The sequence below is a fragment of the Pseudopodoces humilis genome, chromosome 13 (genome assembly GCF_049639895.1).
Source record: "Pseudopodoces humilis isolate 2021_Gansu_Grassland_sample_001 chromosome 13, ASM4963989v1, whole genome shotgun sequence".
NCBI classification, from domain to species: domain Eukaryota; kingdom Metazoa; phylum Chordata; class Aves; order Passeriformes; family Paridae; genus Pseudopodoces; species Pseudopodoces humilis.
The window spans coordinates 17,856,011-17,873,506 of record NC_142212.1 but is presented as its reverse complement, the minus strand read 5'-3'; the positions used below and the strand labels follow the sequence as shown (position 1 = coordinate 17,873,506).

The window sequence follows — 17,496 nt, the reverse complement described above, 5'->3', positions numbered from 1 at the left end:
TTAAAGTGATGGTCTCAGTCTTCATCCATCAGGGGTGGAGGAAATCCACAGAAAATGAAGGTTCAGATTCAGGTGCTGGTGCCCAGGGACCTTCCTTGGAGGGGGAATTTTCCACTCTCTTCTGGAACACTGTGGATCGTGGGCTGCACTGTGCATCATGAGTCTGGGGGTACTTTGGGGATCACTGATGGTTTATGGCCCCTTCTCAGACATGACTGCATAGCTGAGCCAGTTGTGCCTTCCCAGAAGGGATGGAAACCATCAGGTCTGCCTTGAATGTCCCGCTACCTCCCCCAGGAGGGCGTTTACAGCTCAGCCGGGTTTGTAAGGGAGGACATGGGCATGACAGAAAACGTCACTCCACCTCCACAGGGTCTGTTTCCTACTGCCCTTCTCCCCCTTCTGACCCAAACCCGGTTTGTTGCTAAACAAAAGTTGGTTTGTCATGCTCATCCTCTGGCGGTGTGCTGGGTGTCCATCCCCCCCTGTATCTGGGCTGTTCTTAGGCAGATCTGAGGTTTTGCCACCACACACCCAAAACCTCTCCTCCACCTTCGGCTGCGGGGCGCAAACCTGGCCTCAGCAAAGCACCCTGCTGCTTTTGCAAATTATTAACCCTTCACGCTTCAGTCCCTCACACACTGGCAGATCGTTCTGTTTGCACTTTTTCTCGTCGGTAATGTAAGAATTCTCACCTGAGGACTGAGTAGTCAGCCCAATTTCTAAGCAGCTCATCCGGACCTGACCCCGGGGGCAACTCCATGAGTGCCCTTTCCAAAAGTCATCACATCATCGGATGGACCTGGGCTGGAAGGAACTTTAAAGATCATTGGTTCCAAACCTTTTGCCACAGGCAGGGACACCTTCCACTACACCAGGCAGCTCCAGGCTGGCCTGGCCGTCCCTGCCCCGTCCCACATCGCTCCGAGCAATCATCCCGTCCGTCACCGCTGCCGAGGCCGCTCCTTCCCCGCCCGCTCTCACCTTGTCACACCCCCGCCGCGACCCTCCCTGCACTCCCCCTCCCCTCCATCCCTCCCTCTCCCTCCCTCTCCCCGCTCCCCTCCTCTCCCAGCGCTTCCCCGTGCGCGGCCCCTTCCCTCCCGCCGCCCGTGTGTCCGTGCTGCGGGCGCAGCGCTGCCCCGGCCGCCCCTGTGCCATCCCCGGGAGCAGGGGCGGCGGTGCGGAGCTCAGCCCGCTCCCCAGACAAAGCCCCCTTGTCCGGGGGGCCCGCGGGGCTCGGGGCGGTGCCGGCCGGGGGCGGTACCGGGGGCGGGCGCTGTGCGCGGCTCCCGCGGCCGCTCCGGGGCCGCCGGGGACGGGGCACGGCCGCGGCCCGGCCCGGGGGCTCAGCTGCCTCTCGGGCGGCGGCGGGAGCGGCTCGTACTTATTGATTCCCGTTCTCCGTCTCTGCCCCGGCCCGTCTCCGCACTCCGGGTACTTTTTCTGGGCTTTTTTTTTTTTTTTTTAATTTGCTTTTTTTTTTATATATATTTTTTCCCCGTTGTTTGCAGCGGAGCGGAAGGAGGATGGGGTTCGAGCTGGATCGCTTCAGCGGGGAGGTGGATCCCGACTTCAAGTGCAACCTGTGCAACAAAGTGCTGGAGGACCCGCTGACCACCCCGTGCGGACACGTCTTCTGCGCGGGCTGCGTGCTGCCCTGGGTGGTGCAGCAGGGCAGCTGCCCCGTCAACTGCCAGCGCATCTCCACCAAGGAGCTCAACCACGTCCTGCCCCTCAAGAGCCTCATCCTCAAGCTGGACATCAAGTGCGACAACCACGCGCGGGGCTGCGAGGCGGTGGTGCCGCTGCAGCACCTGGGCGAGCACGCAGAGACCTGCGACTTCTCCCCGGCCAAGTGCCGCAACCGCGGCTGCCGCCAGGTGCTCAACCTGCGCGATGTGGAGGCGCACATGCGGGAGCGCTGCGAGGCGCGGCCCGCGGGGCTGTGCGAGCAGGGCTGCGGGCTGCTGCTGACCCACGGCGAGCGCCGGGCCGGCGGCCACGGCTGCCTGCGGGCCCTGCGAGCGCACGGGGCCGCGCTGCAGGCGCGGGCGGCCGCGCTGGAGAAGGCGCTGAAGAAGGAGGCGCTGCGCGCCGGCAAGAGGGAGCAGTCGCTGCTGTCGCGGCTGGCGGCGGCACAGCTGGAGCTGCAGGTGACGGCGCTGCGCTACCAGAAGCGATTCACGCAGTACAGCGCCCGCCTGGACGCGCTGGCCCGCGCCCGAGCAGCCTCCCCCGGCAAGGTAAGGACGGGCCCGCGCTGCCCGCTGGTCCCCGGGATGCTCCCCCCAGCCCCGCGGTCCCCAAAGGCCGGCCGTGTGCGGGGTTTCTCCCGCAGAACCCTTTCAAGTACCTGAGCTTTTGGCGTAATACGCCGCTTTCTATAGGTTACATACTTTTAAGTGTGACCGTCACTGCTAGCTGCACCCCGTAAGGTAACTCGCACAGAAAAGTAACGAGGTCGCGGTGTTACTGTTTTCTCTTGGTTCTCTTCCCCGAAGGAAACGGTAAAAGTGGAATTTCCAGGGCTGGAAATGGTATTAAAGCAGCAGAAATTGACTCCCAGGAGTCACACAAAGTGGAGTGGATTGGAAGAAGCCGCTGTGGCGCGATGCTTTCCAGAGCCTGAGCTCACCTAGCATCCCACAATAGGGCTTCCTACAAAATGCAGGCTTTGGGATTAACTGTGATGCAACTCGGACACCTCGCCAGCTATTCCAGGATCTGCAGCCATCGTCTTTGTAACATCCACATGAAATACAAGATATCTGCTGTGTACTCGTGATTTCTTTCCCAGAGTCACACAGGGTTCTTTAATTAGGAAGGGAAAAATTAACTTGATTTCAACCCCTCAAAATTAGGCCATTTATAAAATGACCAGAATCAAAAGCCAGAGCTACAACAATCCCCAAGTTTTAATTCGAATGAGGCTCCCCAGCAAGGGAAGCCCTGGAAGCCAATTATCTTTTAAATGAAGATATTCAGAGTCCTCCCAGTGACCTGGAATGTGCCACCACAGACACAGCAGTATTAAACTGTTCTAAACTGTCAAGCATCTGTATTCACACCTTTGGTAATGTTGAGGCTCTGAAAGCTATGTGAAGGAAATAAAACTTCATGTTAGAGGGTCTTTTTTTTTTTTTTTTTAACCTTCTTGGTAATCCAGGACAGAACCCACCCTGTTTTCCTAACTCAAACCAGAAAATAAGAAAATATTTCAATACTAAACAAACTGGTCTAACTTCAGGCAATACTGAGAGCGTTCTGGTCAAAATCTTACTAATACCATTAAAATAAATTGGGGGTTCACAGTCATATCAAGATCCAGGACAGTTCTATCTCCCCCTTTTCCTGCAGCACTTTGCCATGGAATTCTGGAGGTTTTCTGCTCCCACAGCCTGGAATGCAGCTCCCTCTCCATCACTGATGACAGGAGAGTCCTGCTGTCAGAAATCATCTCACCCTATCCCTGCCTCCTCATCTTTGATCTCCTTTATTCTCACACCTCCCCTTTTTCATGGCTAGTGCTGATAATGTTGGGTTTGCATCATTTAGCTCTGTACAGAGCTGCTGTAATCCTGAGAGCTGCTCCTTCTTAGCTGCAAATGTTCTTGACATGTATTTCCAGCTCTACCTTCTATCAGATTTATGGGTACAGCTGGCCCAGACCCCTGTGCTGGGTCCAGCCCCGTTACAAAGGGCTGTTATGCAGTTCTCTGGAGCAGCCACCAGTCTGAAGAAAGCTGGAAGGTGTCACACCACCACAGCAGCTGGGACAGTGGTCACTCAGTTCTGTGGCATTCACAGCATTTTGGGCAGCTGGCCAACACTAACAGCTCTCTGCTGCCCAGCTCCTAGGCAAGCACAAGTAGAAAACTTGCATCTTTGTGACCCAGAGAGTTTAGTAAAAGGCCTGTGGTAATCACCTGGTGCAGGGGATGCTTCCCCACTTTGGGGCTGTGGCAGGCTTCCAAGTTCAGGGTTATTTTCTCAGACAGTAGCACAGACTGTGCAGGAACACTCAGCAGGACACACAAATTTGCCTAAAGATTATGTCCCTGAACACAGGGATTAGAGGTATGGTAGTGTAAAATAACCAATTTGGTATCATTATTTAAATTATGACCATTAATCATATTTCATACATTCACAGATGTAGTAGTTTGGTCTGTGCTAAACACAAGTAGGCTGAGCACCAACAATCTGGGTTCATGGCTTACAAGTGGTGATTGCAGAACTTACTGTGGGATGTCCTGGCTCCTCAGTAGATGGTAGAAAAAGGATTTTCTGACGTTCCTGCCTGATGGCTGCTTGTTGCTGCAGATGCAGAACCAATCCAGAATAAATCAGACAACATTCCCTGTAGTCAAAACAGAATAAATGCCCAAGTACAGCTGTGTTTAAATGCTTAGTCAAAGGGGAAATACGATATTGAGTGACATTAGACCATTCTTTAAAGACCCAAATTCGTGATCCTTTGGCAGCTTTGGAGACCCAGGTCAGGATTCATTTTAGCATAGACTTTGTTTGTGATGCTGGATGAGTCACAGCTTTGCTGTGCTTTCATCTACCATTTCTCAGGTGAGTTCTCTAACACCACCATAACCATATTGAGAGAAGACATAAATAAATACATATTTTATACACACATCTTTAGGCATGTCACAATTTTATAAGCCCCTTAAGCAGGTAGTTATGCCTTAAGTGACCCCAGTTGTGTTATCCATGTGTATTATCACTGAGGGAACACGTTAATTTTACTGTGTACAGTTCAAAGGTTTATTCTGAGAATGACTGACTGGGGGAAAGAGAAGAGGCTTTTTGAGGATGAGCTTGAGCAGGGAGTGGGAGGGAAGGTGGTGTGTCTCACTGAAAATCAGTATTTCCTTCCATCAGACATGCCAATCCTGAAATATCAAAGTCTAAACAATCAAGAAAAAAACTTGTACAATTCAAACAAGGCTTAATCCTTGGTGAAACACAGCACTGTGCACACCTCTTGCTAAGCTGATCTGGTCAATCCCTTATTTACACAGCCAACAAAGTCCTTTGGGAAGGAGCAAGGGGAGAGGGGATTGGAAGCAGTTGACAGTGCTGGCTGCAGGGTGGAAACCCTTCTGCTCTCCTGGCAACCAGAGACAGGGACTGTCTTTAAATGGATCCGCCAGGCAAGAACCAGTTAGGACCTGACACTCAGGATCTCTGTGGTGCTGGTGCCACAGATTTGAGTTCTGTAAGAGCCAGATGAAGTCCTTTAAAAGAAGATGATGTGCTTTTCTCAGCCTGTCCCCAAGCAGGATGGTCCAGGCTGGTCATGGCAGCCCTTTCACCAGTGAGCAAGGAGCTGAGGTGCCTCCTCTGGTGAAGAAAGACCTTAGCCACAGCACTACCAAAGAAATTAGTCTTTGCTGTCTAAAGGGAAAGGCAATCTTTTAGCTGCACATTGCTCAGCTGGGAAGTACAGTAATTTCAAGAATTATGTTAAAGAGTTCTGTTCAGCTGTGGGAATACAACATGCCAGGAACCATCAGGTCTGCTGCTGGAGCAGCTGCCGGGGCAGGGCTGGCCCCTGGCCATCACATTTCCACAGTTACCTCACTGTTTAATGACTGCTCCGCTGGAACGCCAGATCTTGGAGGGGGAGAGAAAGGCAGAGCCCTGGAAAAATAATTTGCATCGTGGCTTCCTTATGAAGAGAAGGAGAAGGCTGTTGAGGGAGTGGTTCAGAGCTGGGATGTGAATGTGCAGAAGTGGCCAAGTGTCGGAGCAAGGTGCTGCTGCATCCCTGGGGCAGCTCTGCACCCACGGTGGGGCTGGTGTTCTGGAACGTGACTGCTGCCATGGGGAGCATGGAGACACTGCACAAAGCCACCAGAAAAACCTGGAAATGTCTTTAAAACCCCTGTAGACAGAAGTGCTTTTTCAGAAGTACCTACAGAAAGCTGCATTAGTTGTTTCTTTTCCCTCACAACCCGACTGATTCAATCCCACCTGCTTCAACACTTGTTCAGCCAGGTATAAAAGTGTCAAATCAAAGCCACATAAGGAGGCTTTAATGAAAACAGGCAACTCTAATTACTGAAAGTGTCTTGAGAGCAATGCTGTAATTGTTTTTTGATTGTTCTAATTGATTTGCCTTCTTAAATAGGGATAATAGAAGGAAACAGTCGTGCTAGTATGTGCTTGTCTTTCAAATCCGGAATCATCAGTCCTTGAAAGTGGTCTCACAGGACTGGAAATTGCTCCTTGAAATCCTGTCTGAGGTCTGGGTCTGTAGACTTGCAGGGAAATAGATTTTACTTTGTTTTTCAGTTCTCTTACCCAGAAGAGTTACCTGGTTCTCACTGCTGCCAAGTGCAGGCAGATTCTAATAAAATCAGAGGCTGTTCCTGTTCCTCTGTATCAGGTCCAAGTCCATTTATCAGTCGATCATTAGGGGAGATAATCATCAGAAACTGATGTAAAAAGCAAGTTTTCAGGTGAAGTTGTTGGTGCAGTTCTCCCATGGAGGAGCTCAGAGTGTGCGGTCAGTGGAGCTCTGCCAGTTCACACTGGCAGGGAATTGGGCTTCCTTATCATCCCCAAATCTCTGGGAGTAATTCAGTAATCCAGGATTACTCTGACATTTTTTATGACTTTAATAGACATTAATATTTGATTGACAACTTCAAATTGACATGTTAGAAGAAAAATGCACAAACTAAAACCATCTGCATCGAATTACAATGTAACTGTTGCAATTTTTGTCATTAATTGGTTATGAAAACCAGACTTGTAAGATAACTTCCTCAAACTTTTTTTGTGTTCATAACTTTTTCACCCTTTGGATAAAACAAAAAAAAATGTTTTTTGAGGTAGAAAAATTCATATGTATCTCTAGATGTGCAAACTAATCCTGTTCTGATCTCTAAATGTTGTTATTCACAGGGCTTTTTGCAGTGCTCTGCTTGTGTTTGTTGTGCTGCAAATAACACTGGATTGAGACTGAAGGGAGAACATTGTGAACATTTTGTTGTCTTTAACAGTTCATGCACTTAGTTTTGTCTTTATAAACATTAATAGGCCTAATTAGCATCCCTCTGTCATAAAGGACATTATGTAGGAGTTTGTAGTTAGGAACAAGCTGGGATGAGAGATAACAGAACCTGTTCACACAGCCCCCCAAACATTACATGTCCTTCTAGTATATCTTTATTGTATGCTGTTTGTCCAGAAAACTATTCACTGCAGAATTTCATATTTTAGGGGATTAACATGACGATTTTCAGTGATGGGAGATTTCTGTTTTGCTAGTCTTAAAATGCCAGAGGGGGGAAAAAAAAAAATATGCACAGCAGGTGTTGTGAATAGCAATTGCCATTCTGGGCCTGTGGCAAAATTTGTAGCAGTTTCATTTAATGCTGTTTTCTAAAATTCTGCCTAGAATTTTGTGTTTGGTGTTGTTTAAAACAGTGGCACTTAAAACAATGTCATGTAGTCAGCAGGAGAGAGAGGCACTGCAAGGATCCAGTCCTAAGATTCAGTCACCCCCAAGCACTGGAAAAGTCAAAGAGTTTGACTACTGGAAGCGTGGAGTATTTTACATAACACATCACATATGACTGGGTCAAGTAGTTGCAGGAACCAGCATTACATATAAACCCCTTCTGTTGCTGTTAAGTGTCTCACTGTAGATCTCAATAAAAAAGACACATAAATCTTAGGGGAGGTTCTGTTGCTGGAGCTCAGTGGGGTGGCTGGAGCAGCCACTGGGAGCTGCAAAGTTACTCCAAACATTTGTCTCTAAACTACAAGGGGATAAAAAAAAATAAAAAATAAAAGAAACCAACCCAACAAAAAACCTGGGTAGGAGTGTTACCTGTCCTGTTTTACCCCCCACACACAATGTTTTAAATGTGTTTATCTGTTCTTTTTAGGGTGAAGAAACTAAAGCACTGACTCTGGTCCTTCATCGGGACTCTGGATCTCTTGGATTTAACATTATTGGTGGCCGGCCATGCGTGGTATGTTAATTGTTAAAATATGTTTGCCCTTTCCAGTTGGGAAAAGCATGTAGGTCAACACTTAGAGGAAAAATGTTGCTGACAAGCATTTGGTCCTCTTGGGATTCCTTCAGAGCAGTTCTTCCTTTGAGGTTGTATGGATGTCTATTAACTGCGCTGCCTTTTCTCTCGCTGCCTGTTTATTCTTGTATATCCTCACACCCTGGTGCAGTGCCACTCCCAAAATGATAAAACCCATGGTGTCTCCTTCTCAGGCCATACTGCTGTGAAGTTTGTGGGTTGAGAGCCACAACTTTAGCCCCTTTCATTAAAAAAAACCCAAATATTCACTCTGCTTTCCATCAGAGATCCAGCAGCCCTCTGTGCAGGTGAAGGGGTGGAACTTGAACAGCCTGGCTTGGAATTCTGTGACTTCAGCAGATGTTTCCTGCACCACACACTCACTAATGTATTTTTTAGGGATGCTTGTTGGCTGGAGCTGCTGCATATGACTTTAATTACATCAAGGAGTGGATTATACCTTGTCCTAGTAATTTAGAAAGTATTCAGAACTACTTCTTGGCTGCTCAGAAATTTGACGTTAATCACGATTTATTCCTAGTGAATTCACTTGAAAGTTATTCTTTCTTTAGAGTTTTTCAGCTTTCTGAGGCATTGTTCTGCACTGGTAGAAGCACAATACACAGGAATATGAAAATACCTCGTTAGGTGTAAGGGGTTTTCATGGGTATGTTTTCAAATCCCCAGAGGAAAAGCTGTGCAACTAAAAATGAAAATTGCACTGCTGTCTTATGTTTGATGTACAAGCAGGCCGTGTCTCGCTGGATTTTGCTGTGAGAATAATTGTAATGACAATTACTCCTGAGCTGGCCTAAGTCAGAGAAAAATGACTATCAAGCAACTAATTTACCTAATGGAAGTCCGACCCTGGTTGCTTAATCTGTCAAAATTGGAGTATCAGATGTCCTCATTAGCATGAAGCAATTCCATATTAAGACATCAGTAAGAATATTTCTCTCAAATTACGTGCACAGTTGTGACATGGACAAGCTTCAGCTGAGGGCAGACGAGAGAGACAATAATGTGTTTTCCTTTTCATCCTTGAAGGACAATCAGGATGGGTCATCGAGCGAAGGAATCTTTGTGTCGAAAATAGTTGACACTGGGCCTGCTGCTAAGGAAGGAGGGCTGCAAATCCACGACAGGATTATTGAGGTATGAAAATACACTGCCTTTTAATAGTGCGAGCTCCAGCTCAGGTCTTCACGTGGCACGTTTGCTGTGGGTTTGGGAGAAGTGGACCGTGGTAAACACTGTCGAGAAGATCTGTCTGTGAAAATATGCTGGGCTTGATTCAGTGCTGACCTCCGGGGCTTTAGGTATAGTCCTTCCCTAAATATAGAAACCAGATTATGGATGGTATGTGCGTGTCCTGACTTCCTGAGGAGTTTGCATCTCTCTGGTATGCCGTAGATAGTTCTTTTTTAAGCTGTTGGAAACTTGGAAGTTATTTAGTTAAAACCATATGTGAAATATCTGTGGTGTAAAGCACAACGTTATTTTTCTTGGTATTTAAGTTTTGAACGGTCAGGGGAAATTCCTGAAAGAAGAGAAATCTTCTCTGTGATTTTTCTCTATGGTTTATCATAAACTGAAGTAACTCCTTTAATGTTGTTTGTGAGTTCTTACATTACTTAGATTGCAGTCTGAATTTCTTCTCATTTTGCCAAAGTCTTGACCTCAATAAAAAGCTCTTCCTGTGAAGGAGATGGTTGCATGAAACTTTCTTCTAAATTTGCAGCAAGCCAATTTCTTTTTTTGGGGGGGAGAACGAGAAAAAGGTTCATTTTCATGAAACAAAATGCAGCTGACAGTGAGTCAGTTCCCATTGTTTGGGATTTTGCAGTTCAGAAAAAGTCTTCCTCACTGTCTTATTTTTGTAGGCTGGAGAAACTTTGAGAGTCTATTGTTCAAAAAGATAAGTTCGGTGTTTGTTGCCAAGGATATCATGGAACAGCCAGTTTCTCTAAGTAATGGAATTCCATTGCTCTTATGTTTTGCAAATGAGCAATAAACAGCTGTTAAGGATTTTCTGTTGGCAGGGGACAAACTGTATTTGCCTTTTTCTGTACTGTTATGGCAAATTGTATTCACCATTTAGTAAGGGTATAAAATATTAATTAAGTTTCTTCATATGGGAAAGAATGGAGCCCCAGTAGCAGAGCTATAAAAAGATAAGAAGCTGAGCTGTGAAATGATCCAGAGTTGCTCAGACTATGTGTGTGATGTAACATTGGAGAAAAGGTCTGGACGGTTTTGTGAGAACTCTGCGATTTTGTTTGAACTGAAAGGTTTCCCATAAGCCTGAATTTCCCCACAGCCTCCTTGGAAAGCTGACATCCGTTTCTGAAGTAGTGCACAGTCCCAGAAACCAAACATCCCTATGAAAACCAAAACTCTGGGAGATGAAATACTGCAGGGTTAGGAAATGTCCTGTGCTGAGGTTCGGGCTCGGTGAGCACCAGCCCTGTCACAGTTGTGGAAGTGACCCTGGCTCACAGTGCAGGGGACAAGGACATCCAAACTCCACGGGCTCTGCACTATCTGCTCTCTTGCAAGGGATCTCTTTCCTTCTGGTTTAGTTTTGCTCCTTCCTTACTGCTCCCCAAGCTTAGTCCAGGCTGAGGAGCGAGTCCCACTCTGTGTCCAGAGGAGCTGAGAGGGACACAAGGGACAGGCTGAGCTTTCCTGCCGTGTCCCCTCCCTGAGCAGAGCCACGCCTGTGCTTGTGCAGAGCCTTTGCACAGCTCGAGCTGCATTTTCAGAGAAGAGAAAAGCCCAGATTTGTTGGATTAATAACACACCAAGGGTAGCAGGAACCAGTGTGTTGACATGGGGCTGACATGTGTTGACAGCTCTTGTTGTGCTGACCACAAACTCATTGTCATATTCACTCTTCTCACCTCTAAATATACACAAAATGATGAAAATGTTTGCCAAGGGTTGGCTTTGGGTGCCTCCAGACCAGCATCTCACTCTGGATCAGGAGTGTCCTTGAGTGGTGCCCAGCTAATGTGGTTTGGTTCCCATTGTGGAGCAGTCTCCAAGAGTGCTAATTGGATTCTTCTTTAGATAAATTAATTTGTTTCATGCAGCCAAGCCACTACAGGCATCCAGTTCACAGCACTAGACTGGAGTGCTCTAAAAGAGAACCCTCAGAATACAGATATTGTGGACACCAGCTCCTGAGAACAGCTTTTTCATTGAGTATTCTCCTTCCTGTGGAGTTTATATTTAGCACATTTTCTCTAACCTTGCTCTGGATAAGGAAAAACAAGATACCTCCTGCATCAAGGCATCTAAGTGAGCTTTATCATCCTAATTTCTAATTATCTTAGATAATTGAAATACCTTGAAATACCTGTAAACTATCTAGATGAGAATTAATAATGGCCAGTGGTGGTGTCCTTCTAGAGGCAAGCTTTTTTATAACCTTCACACTGTCAAAGTTTTGATTTGGGAGTTTGACTCAGAAATTATTTACAGATGTAGTTATAACTAGCAGAACACAGCTGGAGGACTTGGCACAGAGCAGAGCATCCTAGCAGGTCACATTTGCTTTCAAAGGCATAAAAAGTGGCGAGGAAAGATGGCAACTTCTCTAGAACTGAATTCAGCTACCTAGAACTTCTCTAGCTTGTTCATTCAATATTAAGGTTTTATGTATCATCAGCATGATTCTAAATAGACTCTTCCACAAAGAATTCTCATTCCAGTATAGGATGCTGAGCATAACATCTCCCTAATTAATTCCAGCATCCATCACAGAGAATTTACAATGAAGTAAAACATGAATCATTTGATTGCCTTTTGGAAAATGTTTCTTTGCTGCAGATCTTCTGATGGATGTGTTTTGGAGCACATATAAAATAAGAGTGTCACTTCTTGTTTGCAGAACTGCCACAACATTTCTAATTACTGAGCAGGAATTAGGCAGAGTGAAATACAGACACATCAGGGTACTGTTCAGGGCTGATAGCAGAAGCATTGCTTTATTGCTGTTTGCTTGCAAATTCTATCCCCTGACAATTTGATCCAGAGATAACCTTGGAATTATGTCAGAGATAATTTTTAAACACATTTTCCTTATGTAATTTGGATTTCCTGTTCTGCGTTTTTCAGAAGGTTAAATGCAAAGTTAACCAGGTTTAAGAATTGGCTTGAATTTTCTTTAAAAGCAATTTTTTGGCCCTTTTCATATCTTTGAAATAAGTAATGGCACTGTGAGGTCTATGTTGCTACTGCTAAATGACAAAAATCAAGATGAATGTTGCATGGTCTGTACTACTCAGTCATCAGAACAGCATGTAAGAAATACAGAGAAATGGCCTTTTTCTTGTATTTTGTTTTATGGAATCTGTTGAATAATGATATTTAGTGCTTACATGGGACTATGAAGATCATGTTGTGGGTATTAACTGCTTAATAATTTCCCCTCACTGTTTAATAATATCCTTACTCTGTAAATGGGTAATCTGAGGCACAGAGGCAAGGAAGCCCTAGAAGTTCTTAACAGATTAGGGTTAAAGATTTGGATTTTGGTGTTTTTGTAACTTCTCTATGTAAACCAAAGCTTCTTACCCGTATCTGTTCTCAGATCTTTCACAGTGACTTTAGGAGCGAGGAAGTCACGATTCTGGGAGATTTCCTCTGCTTTCCTCTACATTTTTCATGCAGTTCTGTGCTTGTACCTTCAAAGCCAGCAGCTGATTTCAGCTGGTGATTTACTGAGGTATTGTTAAGATGTTCCATAGCAAATTGCCGCGTTAAAAACATGCTGAAACTATTGATTTTTTTTTTCCTGCAAAGGAATTATGTTCTCATAGATTTCATTTTTGTCAGGGTAACAAAATGGTCCTAATTTCCTCTCTCAACAGAAGTTGGTTCAGGTCCCAGCCCTGAATGCCTCTACACAGCTGCTTGGCATTTCTTAAGACAAAATCAGATTTTCAGAGTTTTTATTTTTAAGCACATCAGCCCTGAAAGATTATAAATTAAGTCTAGCATTCTCTTCTCACTAACCAGTAAACTTGTTTGTTTGGCTCTGGGACTGCTTGGGAAGAAGGAGGCTTTTGAAAAGGCTGACTACTCGCCACCTTAAAAAGTTTGCAGCACAATTAGGGTACTGTTGAGGCAGTATAAACTGTCACAGCCCTGCTGAAACCTGGAGGATTTATGCCATCTGGGACTCGCCCGGTGTTTCATGCTGCTCACAGGAAGGATCATTAGTTTAGGAGTTGAGAACACGTCTTAGTTCATTTGATTGATTTTCCCCAAAGCACACTCATGTGCTACAAATTACAGGCTGCTTTTCCAGGACGTGCATTTCTTCACAGATTACACACCAGAACAATGAAACTTTTTAGCAAATCTTGTGGATGTACAAACAAAATTTGCCGTTTGCTGCCGGCTCCCTGTTCACCCTGTAGAAAGCGCCGTGTTTTGGCAGAGCCACTTTCTGCTCACAGGAGGGGGTTAGGTGGATTTCAGGGAGATTAATTTGGTAGCTGTGTTCACAGCACAGCCTCTGAAAAGCCACATCAGCGCACAGAAATCCATCAGCCGCAGAGGAACGGCAGGACAGGACACCCTGGCAGAGCACGGTGAACCTCTCCCTGCCAGTGACACGAAGCGAGGCAAGGATGGCTTGAAGAGTGAGTGAATGAATAAAAGAAGAAACATTCCTTGTGGTCTGGTGGTGCGTGATGGGTCTCGTTTTTCCAGCAGGCTGAGCCTGTGGCTGAAAGGGCTCAGTGTATTGCCCGTCTGGCTGCACTGTCAGTGCACGCCTGTGCTGCCCTGGGTGCCCTGCTCACCTATCACCGCTCACAGGCAGCTTCCACAAATAATCAGTCAATAAAATCACTGTCTGAACACCGCCTTCAATTTCTGATTTGCTGGAGAGCACTTTTTGAAACGATGCCAGCTTTAGCAGGATAATCCTAAGCCTGCAGCTCCTTGCGGGACACTGGGTGCCAGCTGAACTCTGACAAGGCTATAGATTAAACAGAATTGTCGTGAATGGAGAATTCAGCTCTGCAAACAAGATTTACTGTGCAGCTCCGTACTCTCAGGAATTAATTTTCTAGAAGAAAACATTTTCAGACAGTGACTTAAAATTGGCTGTTGCAGTTCCTGCCAGGACACGCAAGCGCATGAGAGCATTTGTGGGGAAGGGACACGGCGGGGCAGAGAGTGCAGCTCCAGCAGAGTCAGCTCTTTCTGGAGTTTATGCTCCCAGAAAACTTTCCAAAGCCTTTGTCCATATCTCTTAATGGTGTCTCACAAAGCAGCATCGTGCCTGTGCTGGAACATAGATCCTGCAGCTCGGTCGAAAGGGAGTGATAATAACAAGCCAAAGAGGAAAATGTAAATGAAAACAGGCCGCCTTGGTTATCGCTGCATTTTTTCCTCTCATAAATTTATTTCCCTGATTTCACACCAGCACTACAGGCTGAGTTGTGGCAGCGAGGTGGGGAAAGCAGGGGGATGAGCCAGAGAATGAACCAAAGAGGTACAACAGGATTTCTACAATAAATACTGTAATATTGTTCTTCCCACAAACAAAACCAGAAAAATCAATTGGATGGAATGAAAATATAAGTGTTGCAAATAAAAAAAAAGCAATGTTGTTTCAAATATTACAGACCAACACTCTCTGTCCTGCAGGCTGCAGAGCTCAAGTTATAAACACATTTCATGCTGTAACTTTTGAAAATGGTCCTGTGTGGGTTCCCCTCCAATTTCCACACCATCTTATTCTTTCTTCTTTTTAATAGAAGTCCACATCATGCTGACCCTAAGCAAAATGTGGGCATTTTGAATCTGTGGAAGCTTAGAATATTGTTCTCAAGGGTGTGTTGAATGAATAAGAGGTAACTAAATTATCCAAAGAAAGCTCTCTTAAACTCAGGAATAGATCCCTTATGTGTAACACAAATTAAATTAATGGGATTATGGTGTGGTGTCCTTTCTCCCCTGCACTTCCCTCCACTCCTGCTTTCCCTGCTCACAGAGTCTGTTTGAAAACAACCATTTCAGTCTTTAGCCAGCATGAAATCTCTCCTATAAAACCCTTGGTGCTCTCGGGATGGGGACCATGACAACTGTGCATAAATCAGGGAAAGAATTGCCACTGCTGGATTTGGGAGGAATGACTTTTCTGGGATGGAGCATCCACAGTCCTTGCAGAGAAGTTAAATAATGTTGCTCATGTTTGTGTTGGAATTGCAGTTAAACAGGAAATTGCTCTTGAGAAAAAGGAGAATCAATTGTGAGGAATTTGCATTCCAGCTTGGATCCTCTTGCCTCAAACTTTTCATTACTGTAAGGCTGGAAAAATTGGGAGAAAAGTCCTACTGATACAATGCTTCAAAACACGGTGAAAGTCACAGATTATTTAGCAAATGTTGTTTTTCTTTGGTGTGGTTAACTTGTTTAGGGCCACAAAGAACAAGATTGGAGAGGAAATGCAAACTGCTTTGATGATTTCCAGTCAAATCTCATATGAAGTCAGGGACTCACTCCACTGACTCCTGTCGTGCTGATCCCAGAGCTCATGAATTCCCTCATCCATCCTCCCTCAGCTGTGTTTACCATTTTCTGCTAAACCAATCCCTGCTAATTGCCTGGATAATGCAGCTCTTGGTGGGTGCCTGCCTTGTGAGAGGCACAGAGAGCTTGTTCCCAACCTGGTGTGGCACCTGGTGGCTGCAGGTCAGCCCTTGCTGGGGACCTTGGACAGTTTGTGATGAATTCAAAATACAAACCACCTGATAAATCTAGAATTTGGGGTTAGGAATTATTACTCTCTCAAAGAAGTGAAAAATAGCTGGTTCATCCTCTGTAGCTCATCAGAAACGTGGCAGGCTCCAACAAATGTTGGGCCATTTTAAAGGCTGCTCATACAGCATATAACAATGGGACAATTTAATCTTTTCATTTGTGGTACAATTCCTTGCATTTTAAATCATCTCATTAGTTTTCCACATTTCAAGCCAAACCATTATGATTAGCTGTTAGGTTTTATTTTTAGATTTTTGAATGTGCGGAGTCTTTTTTAGAGAAAACACACAGAATGTCCTATCAACTATTTTCACACATTTGGTATCATAATTGGGCAATCAGGCACAATCATCCTTAATTTAGTACATATGTGGCACATTACCATGCCAATTGGGTTAAAGATATGCATGAAGTAAGTGCAAATTAACTGACAAAAGGAGCAAGCTCAGACCAGCACTATCCAAAGGCACTTGAGTCACATTTGCATAACTCTTCATTTGGAATTAAAAACTGGAATTTGTTCAGGGAACGTGAGAAATGCCAAGTGTGGGAGAATGATTGAATCTGCCTGGGGATCCCAAATCCTGATCCTGCAGCTCGACCCTGGCTGATGTTGGTGGAGGGAGTTTTCTTCAGAACAAGAGCGTGGTGCTGTTCTAGTGAGAAGTACAAAACAAAGTCTCTCCTCCCTAGTGGTCTTGTTAGTTTTAATGACAAATAAGGTGTTTAATACTAAACAAAATCTATTCCAGTACTGGATGTGGAGGTTTTTTTGTTTGTTTTAGCAAAGTTGTCAGAAGTGAGGGTATGGTAGGAAACTCCAGGCAGGAAAACCTGGAAAAGGAGAGCGCTCACAAGAAGTTTATCAAATGTACTCTAGTAAATGGTATGGCAATTATGGCTTTAGATTCATACACAAGGATTATTCTAATTAATTAATTCTTTACACTATGAAAAATTATCCACAATTAACTGCAGTTCTGGGCTTTAAACACTGAACGGTGACAACTTAGCAACATTGGGAATTTAGTTCCAACATTGTTGACTGCTGCTTTACTTTCTGCAGGTATTGATAAATTTCAAAACAATGTAACCTGACTACTTTATGTTCCACTACAAAGTGCAAGTACAGGACTTGTAAAATTTTTATAAATACAAACGGGACTGGGCTGACAATAATAGCTGTTGAAAAATTTTGCTTCACCACTGAGGCTTTTAAATGAAAACAGTATTTTCCTTTTAAGACTTTTATTATGCATTTTTCATATCCAAAGTAAATTTGTGTTATGTTAGCTTTCATATAAAGGTGTGCCATCTTTAGAGAAGCTTCTACCTGTAAAGTCTTATATCTCTGAGAGGGGAATTTGGGTTTTACAAATTGTGTGGGGGAATATATTACATCCACAAAGGAAAGTTGGGCCTTTAGGGTGCAGGAGTGGTGCAGAAGGGCTGAGCAGTAAATGGTGGAGACAGATCTCATCCCTTTTGGGAGGGACCAGGGAATTTCTGCTCCCAAGAAGGGCAAATGGTGCAGGTGTCTTATCTCCAGCTTAAATTATGCATTAAATGTGCTTCAGCTGTGTGAAGCAGGTGGAAAAAGAGGCAGAGTATGGAAAACAGTATCTTTCATTAGTGCAAGTCCCCT

At 45.1% G+C, this 17,496-nt stretch overlaps 1 protein-coding gene across 1 annotated transcript in view; it reads left to right on the top strand.

Annotated features, from left to right (window-relative positions):
• Positions 1-1,321: 1,321 nt before the first annotated feature.
• The window catches only part of PDZRN3 (PDZ domain containing ring finger 3), a 128,714-nt gene continuing 112,539 nt past the window's right edge, over positions 1,322-17,496 (top strand). The window contains exons 1-4 of the mRNA XM_014251782.2: positions 1,322-1,437; positions 1,515-2,246; positions 7,920-8,006; positions 9,114-9,221. Coding sequence (XP_014107257.2) covers positions 1,530-2,246; positions 7,920-8,006; positions 9,114-9,221 — 912 coding nt within the window. The 5' untranslated portion in view covers positions 1,322-1,437; positions 1,515-1,529. The remainder of the gene's footprint in view (positions 1,438-1,514; positions 2,247-7,919; positions 8,007-9,113; positions 9,222-17,496) is intronic.